The sequence below is a fragment of the Botryllus schlosseri genome, chromosome 6, assembly GCF_051294905.1.
Source record: "Botryllus schlosseri isolate E-star chromosome 6, Bs_hap1, whole genome shotgun sequence".
Classification (NCBI taxonomy): domain Eukaryota; kingdom Metazoa; phylum Chordata; class Ascidiacea; order Stolidobranchia; family Styelidae; genus Botryllus; species Botryllus schlosseri.
In genome coordinates this window covers 22,307,794-22,325,975 of record NC_137241.1, presented here as the reverse complement: position 1 = coordinate 22,325,975, position 18,182 = coordinate 22,307,794, and the positions used below count along the sequence as shown (strand labels likewise).

The 18,182-nt window shown below is 41.3% G+C and overlaps 1 protein-coding gene across 10 annotated transcripts in view; it reads left to right on the top strand.

Annotated features, from left to right (window-relative positions):
- The window catches only part of LOC145441555 (protein unc-80 homolog), a 48,514-nt gene that overhangs the window by 23,345 nt on the left and 6,987 nt on the right, over positions 1 to 18,182 (top strand). For 7 of the 10 annotated variants that reach the window (XM_080319447.1, XM_080319446.1, XM_080319445.1 and 4 more), the window contains 23 exons: positions 368 to 517; positions 742 to 803; positions 896 to 1,050; positions 1,129 to 1,310; positions 2,288 to 2,454; positions 2,519 to 2,679; positions 3,713 to 3,859; positions 3,947 to 4,087; positions 4,908 to 5,098; positions 5,172 to 5,402; positions 5,463 to 5,636; positions 7,176 to 7,373; positions 7,445 to 7,565; positions 8,167 to 8,351; positions 8,412 to 8,540; positions 8,608 to 8,706; positions 12,718 to 12,812; positions 13,114 to 13,253; positions 14,093 to 14,261; positions 15,043 to 15,213; positions 15,623 to 15,722; positions 15,791 to 15,966; positions 18,045 to 18,156. In XM_080319447.1, coding sequence (XP_080175573.1) covers positions 368 to 517; positions 742 to 803; positions 896 to 1,050; positions 1,129 to 1,310; positions 2,288 to 2,454; positions 2,519 to 2,679; positions 3,713 to 3,859; positions 3,947 to 4,087; positions 4,908 to 5,098; positions 5,172 to 5,402; positions 5,463 to 5,636; positions 7,176 to 7,373; positions 7,445 to 7,565; positions 8,167 to 8,351; positions 8,412 to 8,540; positions 8,608 to 8,706; positions 12,718 to 12,812; positions 13,114 to 13,253; positions 14,093 to 14,261; positions 15,043 to 15,213; positions 15,623 to 15,722; positions 15,791 to 15,966; positions 18,045 to 18,156 — 3,456 coding nt within the window. Of the gene's footprint in view, positions 1 to 367; positions 518 to 741; positions 804 to 895; positions 1,051 to 1,128; positions 1,311 to 2,287; positions 2,455 to 2,518; positions 2,680 to 3,712; positions 3,860 to 3,946; positions 4,088 to 4,907; positions 5,099 to 5,171; positions 5,403 to 5,462; positions 5,637 to 7,175; positions 7,374 to 7,444; positions 7,566 to 8,166; positions 8,352 to 8,411; positions 8,541 to 8,607; positions 8,707 to 12,717; positions 12,813 to 13,113; positions 13,254 to 14,092; positions 14,262 to 15,042; positions 15,214 to 15,622; positions 15,723 to 15,790; positions 15,967 to 17,949; positions 18,157 to 18,182 lie in introns of all 10 variants that reach the window. The other 3 variants (XR_013915854.1, XR_013915852.1, XR_013915853.1) reach the window with 1 other exon arrangement.

The window sequence follows — 18,182 nt, the reverse complement described above, 5'->3', positions numbered from 1 at the left end:
CCGGATCACGACCTAGCTTATCGATCTCACCTTCCGCCACATGCCACCTCATTTTTTCGCTTGCCTTTTATATTATCTGCTTTACTTTCCATTCAGTGTGCAATGTGCATGCCTATTTTTTTCTTCGCCTAGACCCAGGTGGGTGTCGGATTGCAAAGACTACAAGTCGTTTCGACACCTTCCTATCTATTTATTTAATCGCAGGTTTGTCGTGTTTTGAAATGATGAAATTATTAATAAACTGATACTTATACTTCGTTGCGTAATAGCAATCAATAACATCATATATTAGTACCATTTTTTCGTTTATCGTTGAAGTCATATCATTTCAATGGAATGTGTTGAGACTGTAACATTTTCATTTCAGGTAATGCTGACCATTGCCGGCCAGCAAAATTTTATTTGTAAGCACAGGGGTTTTTGCCATACCTACTGTCATCAGAGATTAGTGAGATCGTGTGGAAGACTGGTACACTCTCTGTGTAAAGTGCTGGATGACACTCAACATAGTTTGGAGGTATACGTTATTTTACGATATTATTATATCAAAGAAATAATGCAAGAATGAGGTTTTTACGTTCCATTTGATGTTGTTACCATATTTAATTGCCTTTGTTACGATTTTTTAAAAAAAATTTACGACGCAAATATAGTCCTTACAGCAAGTTTTGCAACCTTTTCGATACCCCAATCGAGTTTTTGTCCCTATCCGTCTCTCATTTAATCCCGTTCGATATTTAGAAAAATCAAGACTGCATGGAATCCATACGGTATCAGTTCTTGAGTAGCGCGTTTGTTACAAGGTGAGCTTATAAATCACTCTGAATATGGGCGGGGGCGGCACGCACACACACACGCAGTCACACACTGTTCGGCGTTCGTCATCTTTCTACAGATATTTGAAAACCAGTGGATCTTCTCTCATGTGCGCGCCTCTTCGGGTGCTGACAAAATCGGTCTCGATTCTAAGCGAAGACTTGCTACAAGATGCTCAGAGCTTCTGTTGGGAGATGATTCTCGATGATAATAAGGACATCGCGGTATCTGCAGGTAGCTGACTGATCCGCACGCACTGAACAGCATGGCGCTAAGGACACACAGGAAATCATAACGAACGATCTATTGCAGCGTCCTTATTCCTCTTGTGCGCCGTAAGATCACCTCAGCAAGCGTTTAGCATGGTCACAAGCGAACTTGGTCACAGCGAAGCGGACGCACGATTGGACGCAATATTGAAGTTCAGAGCGTTGTGGAGCTGTAGATATGCAGTTTGGAGCAGTGCTAAGGATGGGGCTGCAAAGTCAATGAAGGTTTGCTACAACTTGCGTAACCTATTACAACCACGGGAACGGAAAGGAGACGTAACCATATCCGCAAACGTTGGAAGAATGTTCCGTCGCATTTTTTCTAAAATTCGGTTATTTTTCTTGGAATATTAGTGATGGAACATTCCATCAGTGCGTAATTGTTTGAATTGGATACCTTATTTATTGCATTTTTGATATAGTATAAATTGCATTAGTCATTGTTTTACCTGTAACAGACTAACAGTAGACGGTCTTGTCGGGCAAATTTAAGCAATGTACTTATTTCATTTGCGTCCTACATTTTCCTTTGTCTCCCACACTATTATTGTTGAGATATATGTATTTAGATCTACGCTATAGCTATGCTAGGTCACCAGGACGATTATGTTATGCCCTCCACATAGTTGATGCATTGCTTCACTATAAATACATGTATGGGAGTAGGTATGCTTACCAGATTTTCACCGTGACGTAGGGTGCAAATCAAACCATCAACTCTTTCTGGTACTATACAAACTATCGCTTTTACACCCAATTCAATGGGCAAGAACGAGCCAAATGCAACAATCCTGATGAAGCTACATACTGGGAATGCAACGGGTTCTCTGTAATACCTTCTTTCACGTTCTTGTGGTGGTACACAAACAAATAAGCTACTTAAACCTTCCATAGTTATTGACTCGTTCTCACGCATTGGAACGACTGTGGAAGCAATATTCTGTATCAGAAATCGTCATTTACCTTATTTGCACCCTGTACTACGTTGAAAATCATAGAAACACACGAATATCGTTCAAAGTGAATGAACTGCAATTTAATTCACTTCGAACTTCAGCTCATTCCTATCTGGCCGGAGCGTGTTTGAAAGGATTTCTCGCACTGAAATCTCAGAGGCATCGCCAGATTGCATCAAGCCTTAATAGAACACTTACGCAGCAACAATATAAGAGTTGAACCTAGTTAATGGCACTTTGCTTTAGCACTGCCACTCTGGAATAAACTACACTGTACCAAAAGAGAAAATCGGCGATGAGTTCCCGCCTGTTCCCGATGCGCCGTGGCTGCCGGTTGACGTGACCTTGGAAGAGTCGATTTCCGCTTCGGGGACCGTAACCGAAAGCTCAGCGTTGCTCACCACCGATACAACGTCCGTTTGTATTATTGCTTCCATCGTTCATTAGTGACTAATCCTTCTGAATTGTTGCTTACAGGGCTCATCAAAAAGAAAAGCAAATGAAATCCGCCATACAAAGGCTCGAGGAGCAGCGCGAAAATGAGAGACGAAACTTCCACCTGAACGACGTGCCCGTGATTCAGTTGACAGCCGCTGAAATACAGAAATCGGTTGGATCGGTGATGGATGATGAAGATGGTGAGTTTCTCTACAACACTTTTATCAACCGGGACAGGAAGGACCTCTGGCGAAGCCAATATTCTATGGTGACTTCAATTATTCATTTATTGTCAGTGTTACCTCATCTGTATTTGTAAAGGTAGTCAGTAACGGAATACTTCTACTTTCTCAAGTAAATGTCTATACTTACTGAAGTGGCTATTCTTATAGACTACTTTTACTTTTACGGTTTCTTCAACGGATTTTAGGCAAGGCTACTTATCTTTCAGACTTCGTATCTTGAAGGGCAGGAAGTAGTATTGGGCTATGTTAGCATCAGCTTAACGAGTGAAATTGTCATATCGACTGGAAGAAGTAGCACCTATGTCACGGTAAACGAGCATACTTTCGAAAATGGGACCTATGTAGTGCCATCAGTCATCTCACGTCGATGACGAAAATGCACCCGGCAATTTTGAAGAAACCACATTGGATTTGAGTGGCGAGATAGCGTCGACATCAATGGGTGGCGGGTTCGAGTACGACCGAGGTAGACTCGAGAATTCCTACCTAAGTGTTGGAGGTTTAGGCTCCTCCTCGCCAGCTCATCAGTGTAAGCGGTGTCTTATAAAAGCCTAGAAGTGGGCCGTGCTACAAGTCGGCATCTTCGGGAAAAATGAAGAAACTTGACCTGGTGGTAATGACCATTGTAGTCGACAAACACCATGAATACTACAAACAGCAGCAACACCTTGGATCTACTTCTTGAAACCCTAATTTTCTACTTCCACTTCAAGTAGCTTTGATATGTTGTAGAAATCGATATTCCTACATGTGACGGAGTACAAATTTACAGCGTTACGTCTACTTTCACTGGACCTTGACACTGACCACCTCTGTGTGTTTTCTACATCTCTGCATTGCTTATCAGATTGAACATATATAAGTCTTTCTGCCCTCTGAACATGTTGCATAGAAGTATCAACTGGAATTATATGCAGGGCCGCATGTCTAATGCATATGTTATGCAGTGTCTATGGCATCACAGAAAAGCTCGGAATTTTATTTTCAGCCGACAGCCTCGCAGCGATGCGTCGTTATTCACACGCGCCCAGCATAGCTTCTTCCAATTACTCGTCGACAAAGGATTTCAAGTTCACAGATAGCTCGAGACATTCCACCCGGCAATTCGGACGATCCACAAAGCGAGAACACGACGGTTAGTTGAGTTTTAATATTGGAGTCATGCAGCTCTACTCGCATGCAGGCGAACCTAATCATACCATACCGTATACCTAATCTGCAGATCACAAAACCCAGGACCAGACAAGTTGTCGGGAGGTTGCGGCTAGACCGCCCGCTGTGTTTCCTCCTTGCATCGCGGCCTGTATTCCTACGTTGCTGAAATCCTGCGATGACACGGCTATCACAAACTCGAGACTTTCAGGTAGTATTTACAATGAAAAATACAAGACAAATGCAGAGATCGTCAGTGGCGAACTACGACTACTTTGAAATACTCCAGTAAATTTTATAGATCTGCGCTATTTACTCAATTGGTACTGCTTTTTAAACATCAACTACTGCAGTTTTTGAGGTTTATTTTCTCATTTTTTACACTTTAGATCTTGTCTATTAGAAAGTATAGCTTGGTCAGATTTGTGTCACGACTATGTGCAAAGTTCACATTAGGACTTGACGGTATAGCTCTATGGTTATGAGTACCTGAATATGATTTCGAAAATTGCATCAGTGTGTGTTTAGCACTGGCGATGGACTATCAAATTACGGCGAATCGCCGTCCCAATCTTCCGAGGCGAGATAACGTAATAGTGTAATTCACAGCTGCAACACCAATGGGTTGTGGGTTCGAGTCCGAGCGTGGTCGACTCCTGAATTCCTACCTAAGTCTTGGAGGTTTATCTAGGCTCCTCCTTCTCGCCATCTCTCAGCGTAAGCAGTGTATTAAAAAGCCTAGAAGTTGGCCCTGCTACAAGTCGGCAGCTACGGAGTCAAAAATAAGGAATATCGGCCTGGTGTAAATGACCATTGCAGTCAAAAAACACCGTGACTACCACGAACAACAAACAACATCAATTGTCCCAACCTACTCTTCAAAACTACTACCGCAGTCATCACCATGATGGCCTCATTTTTCTACTCATACGTCAAGGGATTTAAGCATGTCTTTAAAATTGCCACTTCTACTTGTACTTGAATATCAACAATCACGACGTTGATATAACTACTCCTCTACAATTTTGCAGTGGGCGAAGTGGCATTGAACGTTGTCGAATCCTGTATGATCGAAGATCCCAACTTGTTCCTGCGCCATTTGTTTGAGCGCTTGTCAGGCAAGGACGGGAAGCAGTTAGAAACCGCCATACTGCTAAAAAAGTTACCGCACAAATTAGGACGGATATCGCCGCACGTTGCTCACGCCATATTTGTTAATGTGGTGAGTATCCACAGAAGGTGTATGTTGAATAATGAATGTGCGACAAGTGTTCAAATTTGTGTTTTTGCAAAAGCTTGGTATTATGAATAAAGCGGCGCGGATGCCTGGCTCCGATAGGAGCATTGTGGTTTGTATCGGAGTGCTGACCGCCGTAACGCGATTCGTGGAAGGCCTGGAATTCAAATCGCTGAAGAAGGCACTGCGCAAGGAACAAAGCGAAGTAGGCCTGCTCACCACCAGCGCATCGGCGGCGCCGAAGTATTTGCAGATATTCTGTGTGGGAGAACACTACTTGCCGATACCGGTGCGCAACAAACGCTGTTGTTTTTGCGACGCGCGATTGGCGAATGCATTTTGCGGACAGGTGGAAGTGAACGACGACACCACTTTTGGAGATGTGATCTTGGAAGTGTTCGGTCACACTGGTGAAGAGTTGGATGACGTGGCGTCTTATCAATTGAAGAACGACACCTATAACTTCGTAACGGGCCCGCACGCTTACATTGGAGATGTTTGTTTCGGGAGATCTACATTGGATGTTTGTATAATGTTACTATCATAACAATATCTTGTATTTAAAGAGTTTCTATAGGTGGTACAAAACTTCAATATACAATTGAATAGTATATTCATATTGAAATGAACCCGAATATCTTTGGCTGACTCTCGTCAGGGGTAATCGTCAGCAACTAGTAGAGAATTGGAAAGAACATTGTATATCAACAATCTACAATTGAATAGTATATTCATATTGAAATGAACCCGAATATTTTCGGCTGACACTCGTCAGGGGTAATCGTCAGCAACTATTTCATGCTGGTGACGTCATATTTTGTGATACAATTGTTGATATACAATGTTCTTTCCAATTCTCTACTAGTTGCTGACGATTGCCCCTGACGAGTGTCAGCCGAAAATATCGGGTCCATTTCCATATGAATATACTATTTCATAGTGCATTTTATGTGCCCCGGTCTCGGTACACGTTAACTTTCAGACTGGTGCCAAATATGTTTCAATTATCTTTCTGATAGCCAAATGTAAGAGGCTGAAGTCATGCCCATATATATTGTAGAGAAATAAAACACCAAATTTTAAACTGATTTAGAAATTTAGAACGCTTTCTAGTCTACATTCGACTTGTCCTACGTCAAAATGTTGCAAGCGTCGAATCAAACTATTTAAATATAGCCTACAACTCTCGTTTCGATCAGTAATATGTGAAAGCATTGATGACTTCTTGAACAAAATTGAACGGAATTATACTGTACGTACAATCGAGCGACATTTGACAGTGTAATACAATCTAGCAAACAGCGAAGCCGAATTCCTTCCATAAGATACCAAGCAGTCGCAATCGAGTTGGTAGTTTTCACATATCTTTTGCGATAGCATAAACTTCAATAACACTACGCATAACCGGTGTAATATAAAAAAAACAGCTGCAATTTTCTCATTGACTGAAAGCATCAATTCTTTGTTTTGACCTGCATACTCTTGTCGTAACGACATTTTCGTTTGATTTTGATTTTTGGAAGTATACTGATCTGCAAGCTGAAAAGATTAAGAAATATTGCATAACCGGTGCGGTGCAGGCTCTTGCCAGTCGCGATCCTTGATTTCGCGCCATTAACAAACTGAAATTGAAAGGTAACTTCTGACGGGATTACGCATTCTATAATGTGACAATGAATCATGTCCGGTACAGAGATGGGATGATTAAATATCTCCAAATCCTATTTATATCCATGTCATCTACTTATTCCAATCCGGTGTTGCGGAATTCGATAAATCTAAACCAACATACACTAATCTGTTTTACAAAGTCAAAATATCAAAATAAAAATTCGCTACTGTATTACCAACAGAAGGAGTTCGTGCACCATCTAAAATAGTACATTAAGTTCAAACGATCTCTTAGCCTCGATTATTTGAAATTTCATGCCGAAAATGAAAATATTCGTATTCAAAAAGCTCTTCCGGTCTGTTTCAGAGTTCAAATCAACACCCGCGCGTTTCTATTGAATATAGTGCAGTATACGGTGAGCATCTACCCGTCAAACTTCTTCCCTTTTAGCTGACACTTGTTCGAATGGATCGCGAAGAAGCTGACAAGAAACTGAATCAGTCCGCCATATTGAGAATGCTAAAAGAGATTCATAAACTCGATTTCACGTTGGAGCTACTCGTCAGCAGGCGAAAACTGGACGACAAGCAAGTTAACGCGTCGTTTCTTTTGGTCGAGCTATTGCGACTTCAGAGTTTCCCTCGCAAGGTGAGACCGGGGCTTGTCATCGGAAATCCGTTGGTGACTTAGGTACAAGTTTCTTTCTTTCAATTCCGCAGGCCATCCGAACCCCGTTTCAACAGTTCAAGGGAAAATTCGGTCGACAAGTTTCCGATCTGGACATGGTTCACAAAACTAAATGGATTGAATTACTGTCCACCATATTTCACCATCTACCTCGTGAGTGTTATTTGCCACCAGAGTTGGTTAATGTAACGAAGTACTTCTACGTTTTCAAAGTACTCAAGTAGATTTTGCCCACTTGCAATTCAAATGGTTGTTTTTGACTACATCCACTTCTACCTAACAGTTTATAAAACGAAAAATGTTTGCTTGTTACAGTTTTGCAAAGTGAAATATGTTTCCATCGCCTTTATATGTGAAATTGTGATAGCAATTGGTCGAAAGGGTCCCTGTATCTCAGTAACTGAATATGTCTTCGAATATCTCAGCTATTTGTAGTGTTATTATTAGTCAGTAGGCGTTAGTCGCTAAGATGCGATTCGACATTTCGGAAGTATAGAAACCTCCAATTGCTCGGACTTCTAAAAGTATGCGACCCCTCGACCCATCTACTTTTGGAAGCTATGTTTACATGATTGCTTATCAAACTTCCATACACATTTGAAACATAGTTTTACATGTTTTCGAAATCGCTACTTGTATACTTGAGTATATAAACTTATAACTATGCTTCTACGTGAGTACCAACGCTAGCAACTTTGACCAGCTCTGTTTACTGCGAGCCAGCCAATTTGATCGCTACGACAATATTTCGCAGTGGAGGTACCTTGGGGAGATGAGCTTATGCTCTTTCTCAACGTCTGGAACGCGGCGTTGGTGACCCATCCGTTGAAAAGGCCGATTTTGCGAATGTACGGCGCCTCTATAATAGACGCGGCGGTTCAAATGAATCACCAATTCATAAAGGCCGGATATTCGCTGATTCTGCCTACGTTGCTGGAGGTTTGAGAGATTTGACATCGACTCTTTGTGTGCGCTCTTGTAAATGATATTGTTCGGAAGGTCTACGGCGAGCACTCTGACATGCCCAGCGTGAAAGACTTCGTTGAATTCTTGTGCAAGCAGCTTTGCATCATTCACCGCCACCCGTTCATCCTTGAGCTCTTGGCAACTGCGGCTGCGATTTTGTCGGTATGGAATTTAATATTTAAGTCTCTCCATTTTCTTTTGCAACATATCGCGGTTGCGCCTTTCTCAGTTACCAGACGGCGCTCGTAGCCGAAAACACTTCAACGCCGGAACATTTTACTCGTTATTGCAGTCGCTGGAGCAGGAATGTTCGGTCGACAGACTTCAGGTATACACGAGACTATTTTAGATCAGTGGTTCTCAACTTTTAATAATCTGGGGAACACGTATGCTAATCTGCGAGCCTTCGGGGACCCCGATTTTTCTCGGAGTCATAAACTCAACAATCTACCATAATACGCATCTAACTACACATCCATAATACACGGACTTAATAAAGTTCGATGATCGATAAAGTCGATTCTCGCGCTCCTTACGACTTAACAACCCAGGATTAAGAAAGCCGGTTGATCGCAGCGCGTAAACTTAATCTCATAATGTAGCAAACTGGAACAAACTACAGATAACTAGTATCTATAAACAAAATGTACACAGTGTACAGTGTACACTGCGTAACATTCGTACTCGCACATATTTCCTATAATGACCGTGACGATTGTCTCCTAGGTAATATGGCTCCACTCAACAATCAACCAATTATGCACGCACATTAGCACGATTGCAGAGCGATGTATCTATATTCTGTAATCCATGCCATTTCGTCGCTGTTTACGTACTGATTACACACGACTTCAATTCCGCGTCACGTCAATCGCAGATAGCCAGAAATAACGTTGTGGACCTTGTTAACCTGTTGGAAAATCTTGAGAACGATCCCCCGTCAGCTCGCATTACCCGTTCACTTCGTCATCGCTCGTAACCTTATCAAACTTTATGCGTGCGGATTAGCAGTTTTTAATCACACGATTAGTATTCTTCCGGATCAGGTAACTTTATTAGCTTTGCCCATAATGCGTAACGATTAACGGTTTTTTAATCACACGATTAGCATTCTACAGCAGTGGTTCTCAACCTTTTTGTCTTCGTGGATCCCTATTGGACTGTCACAGACCCCCGCGGACACCCCGAAGTTTTAGTTCAAATTTAGCTCAATTATCGTGCAATCGTCATCTGTCGTGTTTAAATAATAACCGTAGGCTATAGTGATAAACAGCAACAAAATGACTTTTCTTGAAAATAACGTCACTATTTATGTAGAAATTGAGTTGACTTTTATTTCAAAGCGAATTCTGCAACTGCATTTATTGAAATACCTGACCGTGTCTTGAAATTCCGCACCGTCGATTTATTATGAACGAGTGCCGAAAATCCATTTCCACAAAGATAGGTGGTGGCGAATGTAATATTACCGCCATGCTTCCGACGACACATTTGGTTAAAATCACACCAAATATCGCACCAAAATTCAAATTTTTTTCTGTTATGAACATATAACCTCTAGCCTGGTCATTTCTATATATTGCCGCAAACAATAGATGAACGTATTGTTTGCTGCAATATTGAAGTTCTGTACTCCGAAAAGCCCATATATATATAGCAGCTCATCTTGAAGTTATTATGGGAAATGGTTATGCACATCATCAAAATGGATTTTGGTAAACATTTCGAAGTTACCGTGATTGACCTTCAGTAATCAAACTTTTTATTTCTTCCACAATACCCGCGGACCGACGGTTGAGAACCACTGTATTTACGAAATCAGCTAACTTTATTATCTCCGCCCTTAGAGTGTTGAAAGAACAACACCGTTAAATATGATCTTCACACAAAACGAAAGCATTATAATGAATATTTATTCTGAATCAGCTTCGCTTGGGAAGTGTCATCGTATTTTGGGGTCAAAACGCAACAACGTGATGCTGATTGCTTAATGACAAATGAGCTAATACAGGGGTCACCAACTAGTGGCCCGCGGGCCGCATTCGGCCCGCGACTTGATTTGAAACTTCTGAAGAACGCTTAGTTTGAAATGCTGAAATTGATTTCAGTTCAAACATATTGTTGTTGTTGCTCCAAGTTGGTTCTTCTCCTGTGCCCAATATCAATATTCCTCACTGGCTGCTATACGGTTTCGGCGATGGTAATATCATTCCATGGAGGAAGAACTTTCTGATATGAATTGGCATATTGCCTTGACGTGCAATGGCCCACCAACCACTACCAAGACCAAGACGCTTAGAAAACGACTTCGGGCTCCTCAAAAGTTCAAGCCATACGAGGAGATAGTTTCCCAGCAAGTTGCCTACCGTGTCCATAGCCAAACCCAATATCGATTCTTTAGTCCAGGGGTGGCCAATCTACGGCAGTAGAACGGAAGTGATGCGGCCGTCGACACTTAATTCGATGAGTTGGCGGCCGTCAATATGTATGTCAATATGTACGAATTGACTCCCTAATCAATGAGAGGTTTGAAATATTCTTGAAATTTTCTTTGCGCTACGCGAGGTTCAATAAGGCTTGATGCTCGATTTGATAATGGTAGTGTCCTTTGTAATCTGAGCCCCACAGTACAGATGCGAACATCAGAGGAAAATGATCCGCCCCATAAAGAAATACCAATTTGTAATCGTGTTCACCTCATCACGAAGGAAATGTGTTTCTGCTAGGCCTACGTTTGGGAGAATCCAATTTCTTTTCAAGATACTGACAATCCGGATTGGATGTCAAGAAATAGCAGCATTCAACAAAGGGGACTAATAACAATTGGCGCACCAAAAGATGCAGCACAGCATTAATCCCTTACCTAAATTTTTGAAGACATCCGCTGCATCAAGTCTACCTGTAAATCTGATCACATGGGCTGAGAAGTAATATGTGAAACGATACTAATATTAATGACGAAATGCACTCATGAATAGCAAAAAATTTTTGCGCCTTGCGCAAGTAGACAAGGGTTAACTGTGTTTATTCATAACATGACTATTCACAATTTCTCCGCGAATAGTAAGTCAATATGAGTAAATAGTTTAGTCCGGAGCTCAATGGCAATGGACAATTCGACATGGACAGCTTCACGTGGGTATTTGGCCTCCAGTTAGTTCATTACGGCTAAGCACTGGAATGCGGCCGTAGGCTACATAAGTAGTCGAAATGCGGCCGTGAACAGAAAAAATGTTGGCCATCCCTGCTTTAGTGGCTGAAAAGTGTTGTCAGGTCTCGTGCGCAGCTCATAGTTCAAAATAGAATGAAAGTGATGATCATGATTTTTTGTTGCATTTGTATTTATTTCCTTTGTGGTAACTATATGCCCGTCGCCCATGTTAGAAAACACGGTGTTCTACTAACTTGGAGTTAATAAAACGTGGCTGTTAAACTGCTTTGCCTATTTTTATCTCGATATTGAAGTCTTGCGGCCCGCGACCTCTACAAATTTTGAAAAGTGGCCCGCGACCCGTTTTGAGTTGGCGGCCCCTGAGCTAATAGATATTGGAGATAGAATTGGCATTTCAGAAGGACGGGGTTTCGATATCAAACCCCAACCTTGTCTGTGTGCGTTGCTGCACATGACGTACCACCACAGTTCACAACAATCACGATTCGTCTACTGATCGGACCTTATTGCCTGCAACCAATGATGGCTAAGACACTGGCGTGTCATCAGAAATCATATGTATGAGTTTAGTGTGTGTTTTGACCTCATCGGAACCCTTGTGACTGGGTCAGGAAACATAGGTTAAGAACCATTGTGTTATAGATATGGTCAGTACTGGATTACTGAAATAGGTTTCCTCTATTTCCATATCCATGTGGTTATGTTTTCAGGCTACTTCTACTTCTACCGAACCGTTTTTGACGCAAAACAACTATGGTTTTACAGTTTGGGCCTTTGTGAAATGACAAGCAGTTTTTGGGTCGGTTTGCATCACTTTTTGAGTGGAATTACGATAACAACCAGACAACAATGTCCTCAATTCGTAGTGTCACCGGTCGTGTTGTGTGGCAGCGACGATTAATTTTGCAATTTTTAAAATATGCCCTGTTCCGATTTACTACTAAAATTACTAGACACGTCGACCAAATCTACTTTCAAAGATACTTACTTAAGTTATTTACAGACCTCTCATTTTCTACATCTACTTGAAGCGATTATATGGGGTGTGCTTGAAATCTCTACTCGTACGTCTACTGCTAGTTAAGTAGCAATGCAGACTACTTTGACCAAATCTGCGTATCTTACACCGTCTTTAGATGGTAAGATATATCCGGATTTGTTGTTTAGATTTTGGAACTGGTGAAGTCAGAGCAACCGCTTCGGTCGTTTGACTTCTTTTACAAGAATGACAGTCGTTCCATCAAAATATTGGACTGCTGCAGGTTAGAATCATATTGCTGTCATTGGCAGCTGACTGGATAAGCGCGAGATTTATGAAGACTTAAAGTCATTTTACATAAGTTACTAACATTCGGCATGACTTCAAGTCCCATTACCAGCAGTAGCTTTATTATCACTTCCTTGCATTTGTTTTTTCTTGCTCTCGAATCGCCGGTGCAGCTGATTGTATGATCTCAGGGATATGACCTATGATCCCATCGTTGGATCAATTCCACTTGTGTTTTGTAGTCCGATTTGTAAGATATAAGCATCTTCTTGTACTAATGCCAGATTTCATCACAGACTGTGCATAACCGTGATCGCTGTAACTCCGGAAAGCGACAGAGCGTTGGAGATGCTTGTGGCACTCGAGCACATCATTCCTTGCTATTTGAAGCACCTCGAAAAAGAAACGGAGGGTGATGTCCGCGACACAAACCAAGGTACGAATTCGCGCGGTCTCTTAATCATGGTAGTCGGTAAAGAAGAACTTCTACTTTTTCGGCGTAGTCAAGTCGATTTTTCCTCAAATAGGTTTTGCCTAATTTCACTGCTTATTATTATTATACTCTTTATTCACAGTAAAACTGGTAGATACGCACATAATCCGGGGAGCAACCTACCCCCAAAGCAAAATGGCGAGATTGGAGTAACGCTTTAAAATTTCAGTAATATACGGTCAAATTTTTAATCCTATGCAATACATGGAGTAGTCAGATTACAGAATTGTAGTAGATGAAGAATTGGCAAGGGTTACAGAGCAGAGGTAGAGATGATTGAAAATGAAGAATCGAAATCACAGAAATTATGCTTGCTCAAGTGGTTATGTTTTTAGACTCCTTCCACTTCCACTTGAACAGTTGTATAGGCAAAGCTTCTTGTTTTTAACAATTTTGATTTTGAATAGTAAAGAGTAGTTTGGGCCGTTTGGGGGAAAGATTTGCATCACTTTATGAGCGAAATTGTCATTAAAGCCGCGTGAAATAGCCTCCGTGTCACGGCAACTGAATATACATTCGACGGATCTATCTATGTGTAGCGCCATCAGTCATTTTGCTTTGGCCGCGAAGATATGTGCTGCAGTTTTCAAAATAGCCACCTCCGATGAACTGCTAAAAAGTATATGCGACCCCTCGACTAAGCGTACAATTTGAAACAACTCGATTGATTACTTTTCAGACCATTTTCTACTTCCTCTTGACGTAGTTTTGACATGTCTCGGAAATTGCTATTTATACTTGTAATTGAGTAAACACCAAGGCTGGATTCTCACCCGTTTCAGAAATAACGCATCTCACGGAAGTGAGCGTTTGCGTTCATTCGCTGTTAGTGAGCTTGGAATACTTCGTGCGGAATCCGCCTTCGCAACAGCCGCCGCATACCGCCACCGCGAAGCAGCGCGAAGATGGCGCGTTCGGCGACCAAGTCCGACATGGAGATACAGCAGCCGGGTGAGGCATTGAAAATTTCGTTTACTTCAAGACTTGGGTTGATTAACAGAGGTTGTCAGCAACTAAGTACTTCTACTTTATCGGAGTACTGGAGTAGGCTTTGCCTGCTTGCACTACTTCGGGGTTTATGTTTTTATACTATAGCTCCTTGTTCGACTTCTACAGTGTTTAATGTGACTTTTGACTCGTGAAATAGAAAGTTGATTTGAGCTATATTTGTGTCGCTTTAATGTGTGACATTGCCAACAGCGTGGAATAGCCTCTGTATCAGGATATCTGACTTTATTTTCGAAAATTGCACCATTCGTGCAACCACTTCAGCGTTGTATTTATATACGATTTCGTTGTTCTACTACGGTTTTTAAGGTAAATTGTTATACTTCCAATTTTGTGTGAAGTAGGCAATTGTTTGGGGTATATTTGCATCACGTTGATGACTGGAATTTCGTAGCGACCGGATAATAGCCCCTGTATCACGGTAGCTGAATTAATTTTAGAAAATTTTACCTGATAACAGTGTGATTGGTCATTTGCGTTCGTTGATAATAGACGCATTTTCTCATTTTGGAAGTAAAAACCGCTGTTCTGCTGTCAAAAGCATATGCGACTCATCGAACAAATCTACTGTTTCAAATTACATACAAGTTTTTTTCTATTTTCGCGCACTTGAAGTAATTTTGACATGTCTTACAAATCTCCACTTGCACTTGTAGTTGAGTGAAAATTCATCACGTTACTTCTACGTACAAACTCTTCCTACTATGATTACTTGATGCGGTAGGCTTGCCGAGAGAGAGCCTATTGGGAATTCTCACGACGACGCGTTGCGAACGAAGAACGTAAACGCGCAAGAAGAAGAGAGCCGCGTCAGAAAAGACATGGCTGATTTCTTGGCGTCGCGTGACGTGATACTGCGACTCGTATCGACTTATTTTACCTCCGTTCAAAGCAGGTGCATTTCGTTTTATGAGTGGAATCATCGTAACTGCTGGTCGAAATAGCCCTGTATCGTGATGGCTTGAATATATTTTCGACAATTGCACCCATTTGTTGTGCCATTGGTCGCTTTGCATTAATCGCGAAGATGCAGCCTGTAATTTCGTAAATAGCAGTCTCCTCTGCTAAACCAATGCGAACCCTCAACCGAATGTACTTTTTGAAATTACTTTCTTGGGTAATTTAAAGACCTCTATCTTCTACTTCTGCTTGAGGTAGTCTTGGCGTGTTTTGGAAAATAGCTATCTTTACCTGTAATTCAATAGAATTGACAGTGTTATTTCTACTTCTAAGTACCAATGCTGATTACTTTGACCATATCTGATTACCACGTATGCAATTACATATCACTGTCTTTGTTACAGACTCAAAGAACTCACTGTTAGTTCGTTACTTCAGCAAGCTCCGATACTGAACGAAAAGTCCCACATGAGAATAGCTGAGATCGCGCAATCGGCACTGAAAGTAAAAATCTTCCCGCAAGAATTTGCGCGCCTGTCAGTACTAATTCACGGAGCGTCGTTGTGTTTCAGGGTGTTTTCGGCGAGAATAATAAGTACTTTTTGAAGTGTCCCGGTCTCATTACTTATTTCACGGAGATGCTGCCGAAAGTAGACTGGTCGGATAACGACGTTAGACCGACCTTGTTTCTGCTTTTGAAGCGCCTTGATCGGCTGTTTCAGAGATTGAATGCCACGCTGGAATCGAGGTTAGATGCTATTTATGTGATATCAACATTTTCCATTTCGGTAAGAACTCAAGTCAATTGAGAATGTATATACTTTCACAAGTAAATGCTATGATTGTGTGTATCTAAATACCCTAACACGCTTCCAATTTCGGGTTCAGTGGACGCTGTCGTATTGCGACGTTGTACAGGGACTAGGGTTGCATTTAAAACAAACGTGTTTAAAGCACGGCCCTTGTTAAAACTTGTTTTTATTGTTTTCATATTTATTTTAGCGATGGCGTCATGAATCTTCAGCTGTGACGTCACAGGGGATTAACATTAACAATTGAAAATATAGGGCAGAGGTCTCAAACACGCGGCCCGCGAGACCATTTTGTGCCTCCCGCGACGTCATTTTGGATTTCGAAGTATTCGGCAATATTTAACTACCAATTGCTTTCTTAATTTGAGAACTTAAAATTCGCTCTAAAACTGCTCCAGAAGCTACTACTCATCAAACTTCACTATTACATCACTTTCAAAAGAAACGACGCAGTGAAAGATTACCTATTACGTGACATTTACTTGTTTATGATGGTTGGTTAAACATGACCCGTTGATAATTCGTATTGAAAATTGTGATTTGGACTTGGGCGCGACCTTTTGTGGAATTACTCGAACTCGGACTCAACGGGTGATAAAATAAAAATGACTCGAGTTGAGTCGCGTCCAAAGATACAATCAGAGAAGGACTGTTGTGACTCGGAAGTCGGAACGCCGTTACTTGGTACAACCATGGACGCAACAAACTATCAAACTGGTATGGAAAATAGTAAAATATTGAAAGGTCGTAACTTGCGTTTCGTAGCTTATTTAGCTATCTAAGCAGGAGGGTATGACAATCAGTGGCATTATGTTGCCCTTTTGATGTATAGTTGGTTACATCCTGTATCATCTTGTGTATCTTTATCCATGATGTTAATATCGCCAATTAAATGTGGAGAGTATAAAGTAGTCGCAGTCTACGCTTCACAGCTGTAACACAAATGGATTCTTCGGCGATTTGACATTTCTATTGCTATGGCACAGTAATCATTATATTCAAGTTGTTATTGATTTGTTCAAATATTTGAAGGTAAATGTAACACAGATTAAATTTGACTTTGGTAATGACATGATCAATAGCCTAGTTATCAGGCGTATACCCGAGGCCCGGATTAGACTGTACTGCTCCAATGCTCTGATATCAGATCAATCTTTGTAAAATTCTAATATTCTACCTATAATTGCGACACGTCGATTGTCCACCGGCTGCAAAATAATAATGCGACAGCTTTTACGATGCCCTGATGCATTGGTACTCTTGCATGGTGTCTACAACTAATTATTGTGACAAACTATCCAAGTACAGCAACAATTTTATTCAAATATCTAAAAAAAATCTTTTTTCGAGCCAATCGTAACTCGTAAATCACATTTTCACGGTGCGTGTGGAATGTCAGTCTGCAAGGTCCCCTCAAATGAGGCGTACTTTGAAATACATTGAATTCCGCAATTATTCGTGCTGCGGCCCGCGGTGCTATCAAAAAGTAGGAAATTGGCCCGCGAGCACATTTGAGTTTGAGACCTCTGATATAGGGTAAAGGCTTCCGACCCCTGTAATAAACGGACTAAAACAATCTTTGATCAAGACTATACAGTTCGTTATGCAGAAGCTTTACGGACGGCGTTCATCATCATCAAAACATCCATTCCGTACCATTGATTTATATCTATGTGCTATCCTATGTTGAACCGACGACGATTTCGGGAGTTCCAGTCATTCCACACTGTATATACGTCGACTACATCGGGTACAAATCGTATGTAGGCTAATAGTACATGCTTTAGCGAAATTATTTCCACAATTATGGCATAATTGTACAACATTTGAAAAAAATTGTTCTTATTAAAATGGCAGATTTTAAAACACTTTTTAAAACATGCATTAACCAGAGTGTTTTAGAACACCATTTGTTTTAGATGCAACCCTAACTGGAGCAATACTGTCATCGCTGTAGCAGACTTCGTTCAATCGCCGCATGAATCAATAAATAATCACTTGCTGGTACATTCAGCAGGGAGACATTGGACTGGAGTTATCTAAAAGATATCACGACGGGTTTGGCGAATCTCCTTTTCGAACACCCGGCTGTGTCTGTGATCCCGCACATAAAAGCAATCGTATTGGTGAGTGGTGGGGCCGATTAACGCAA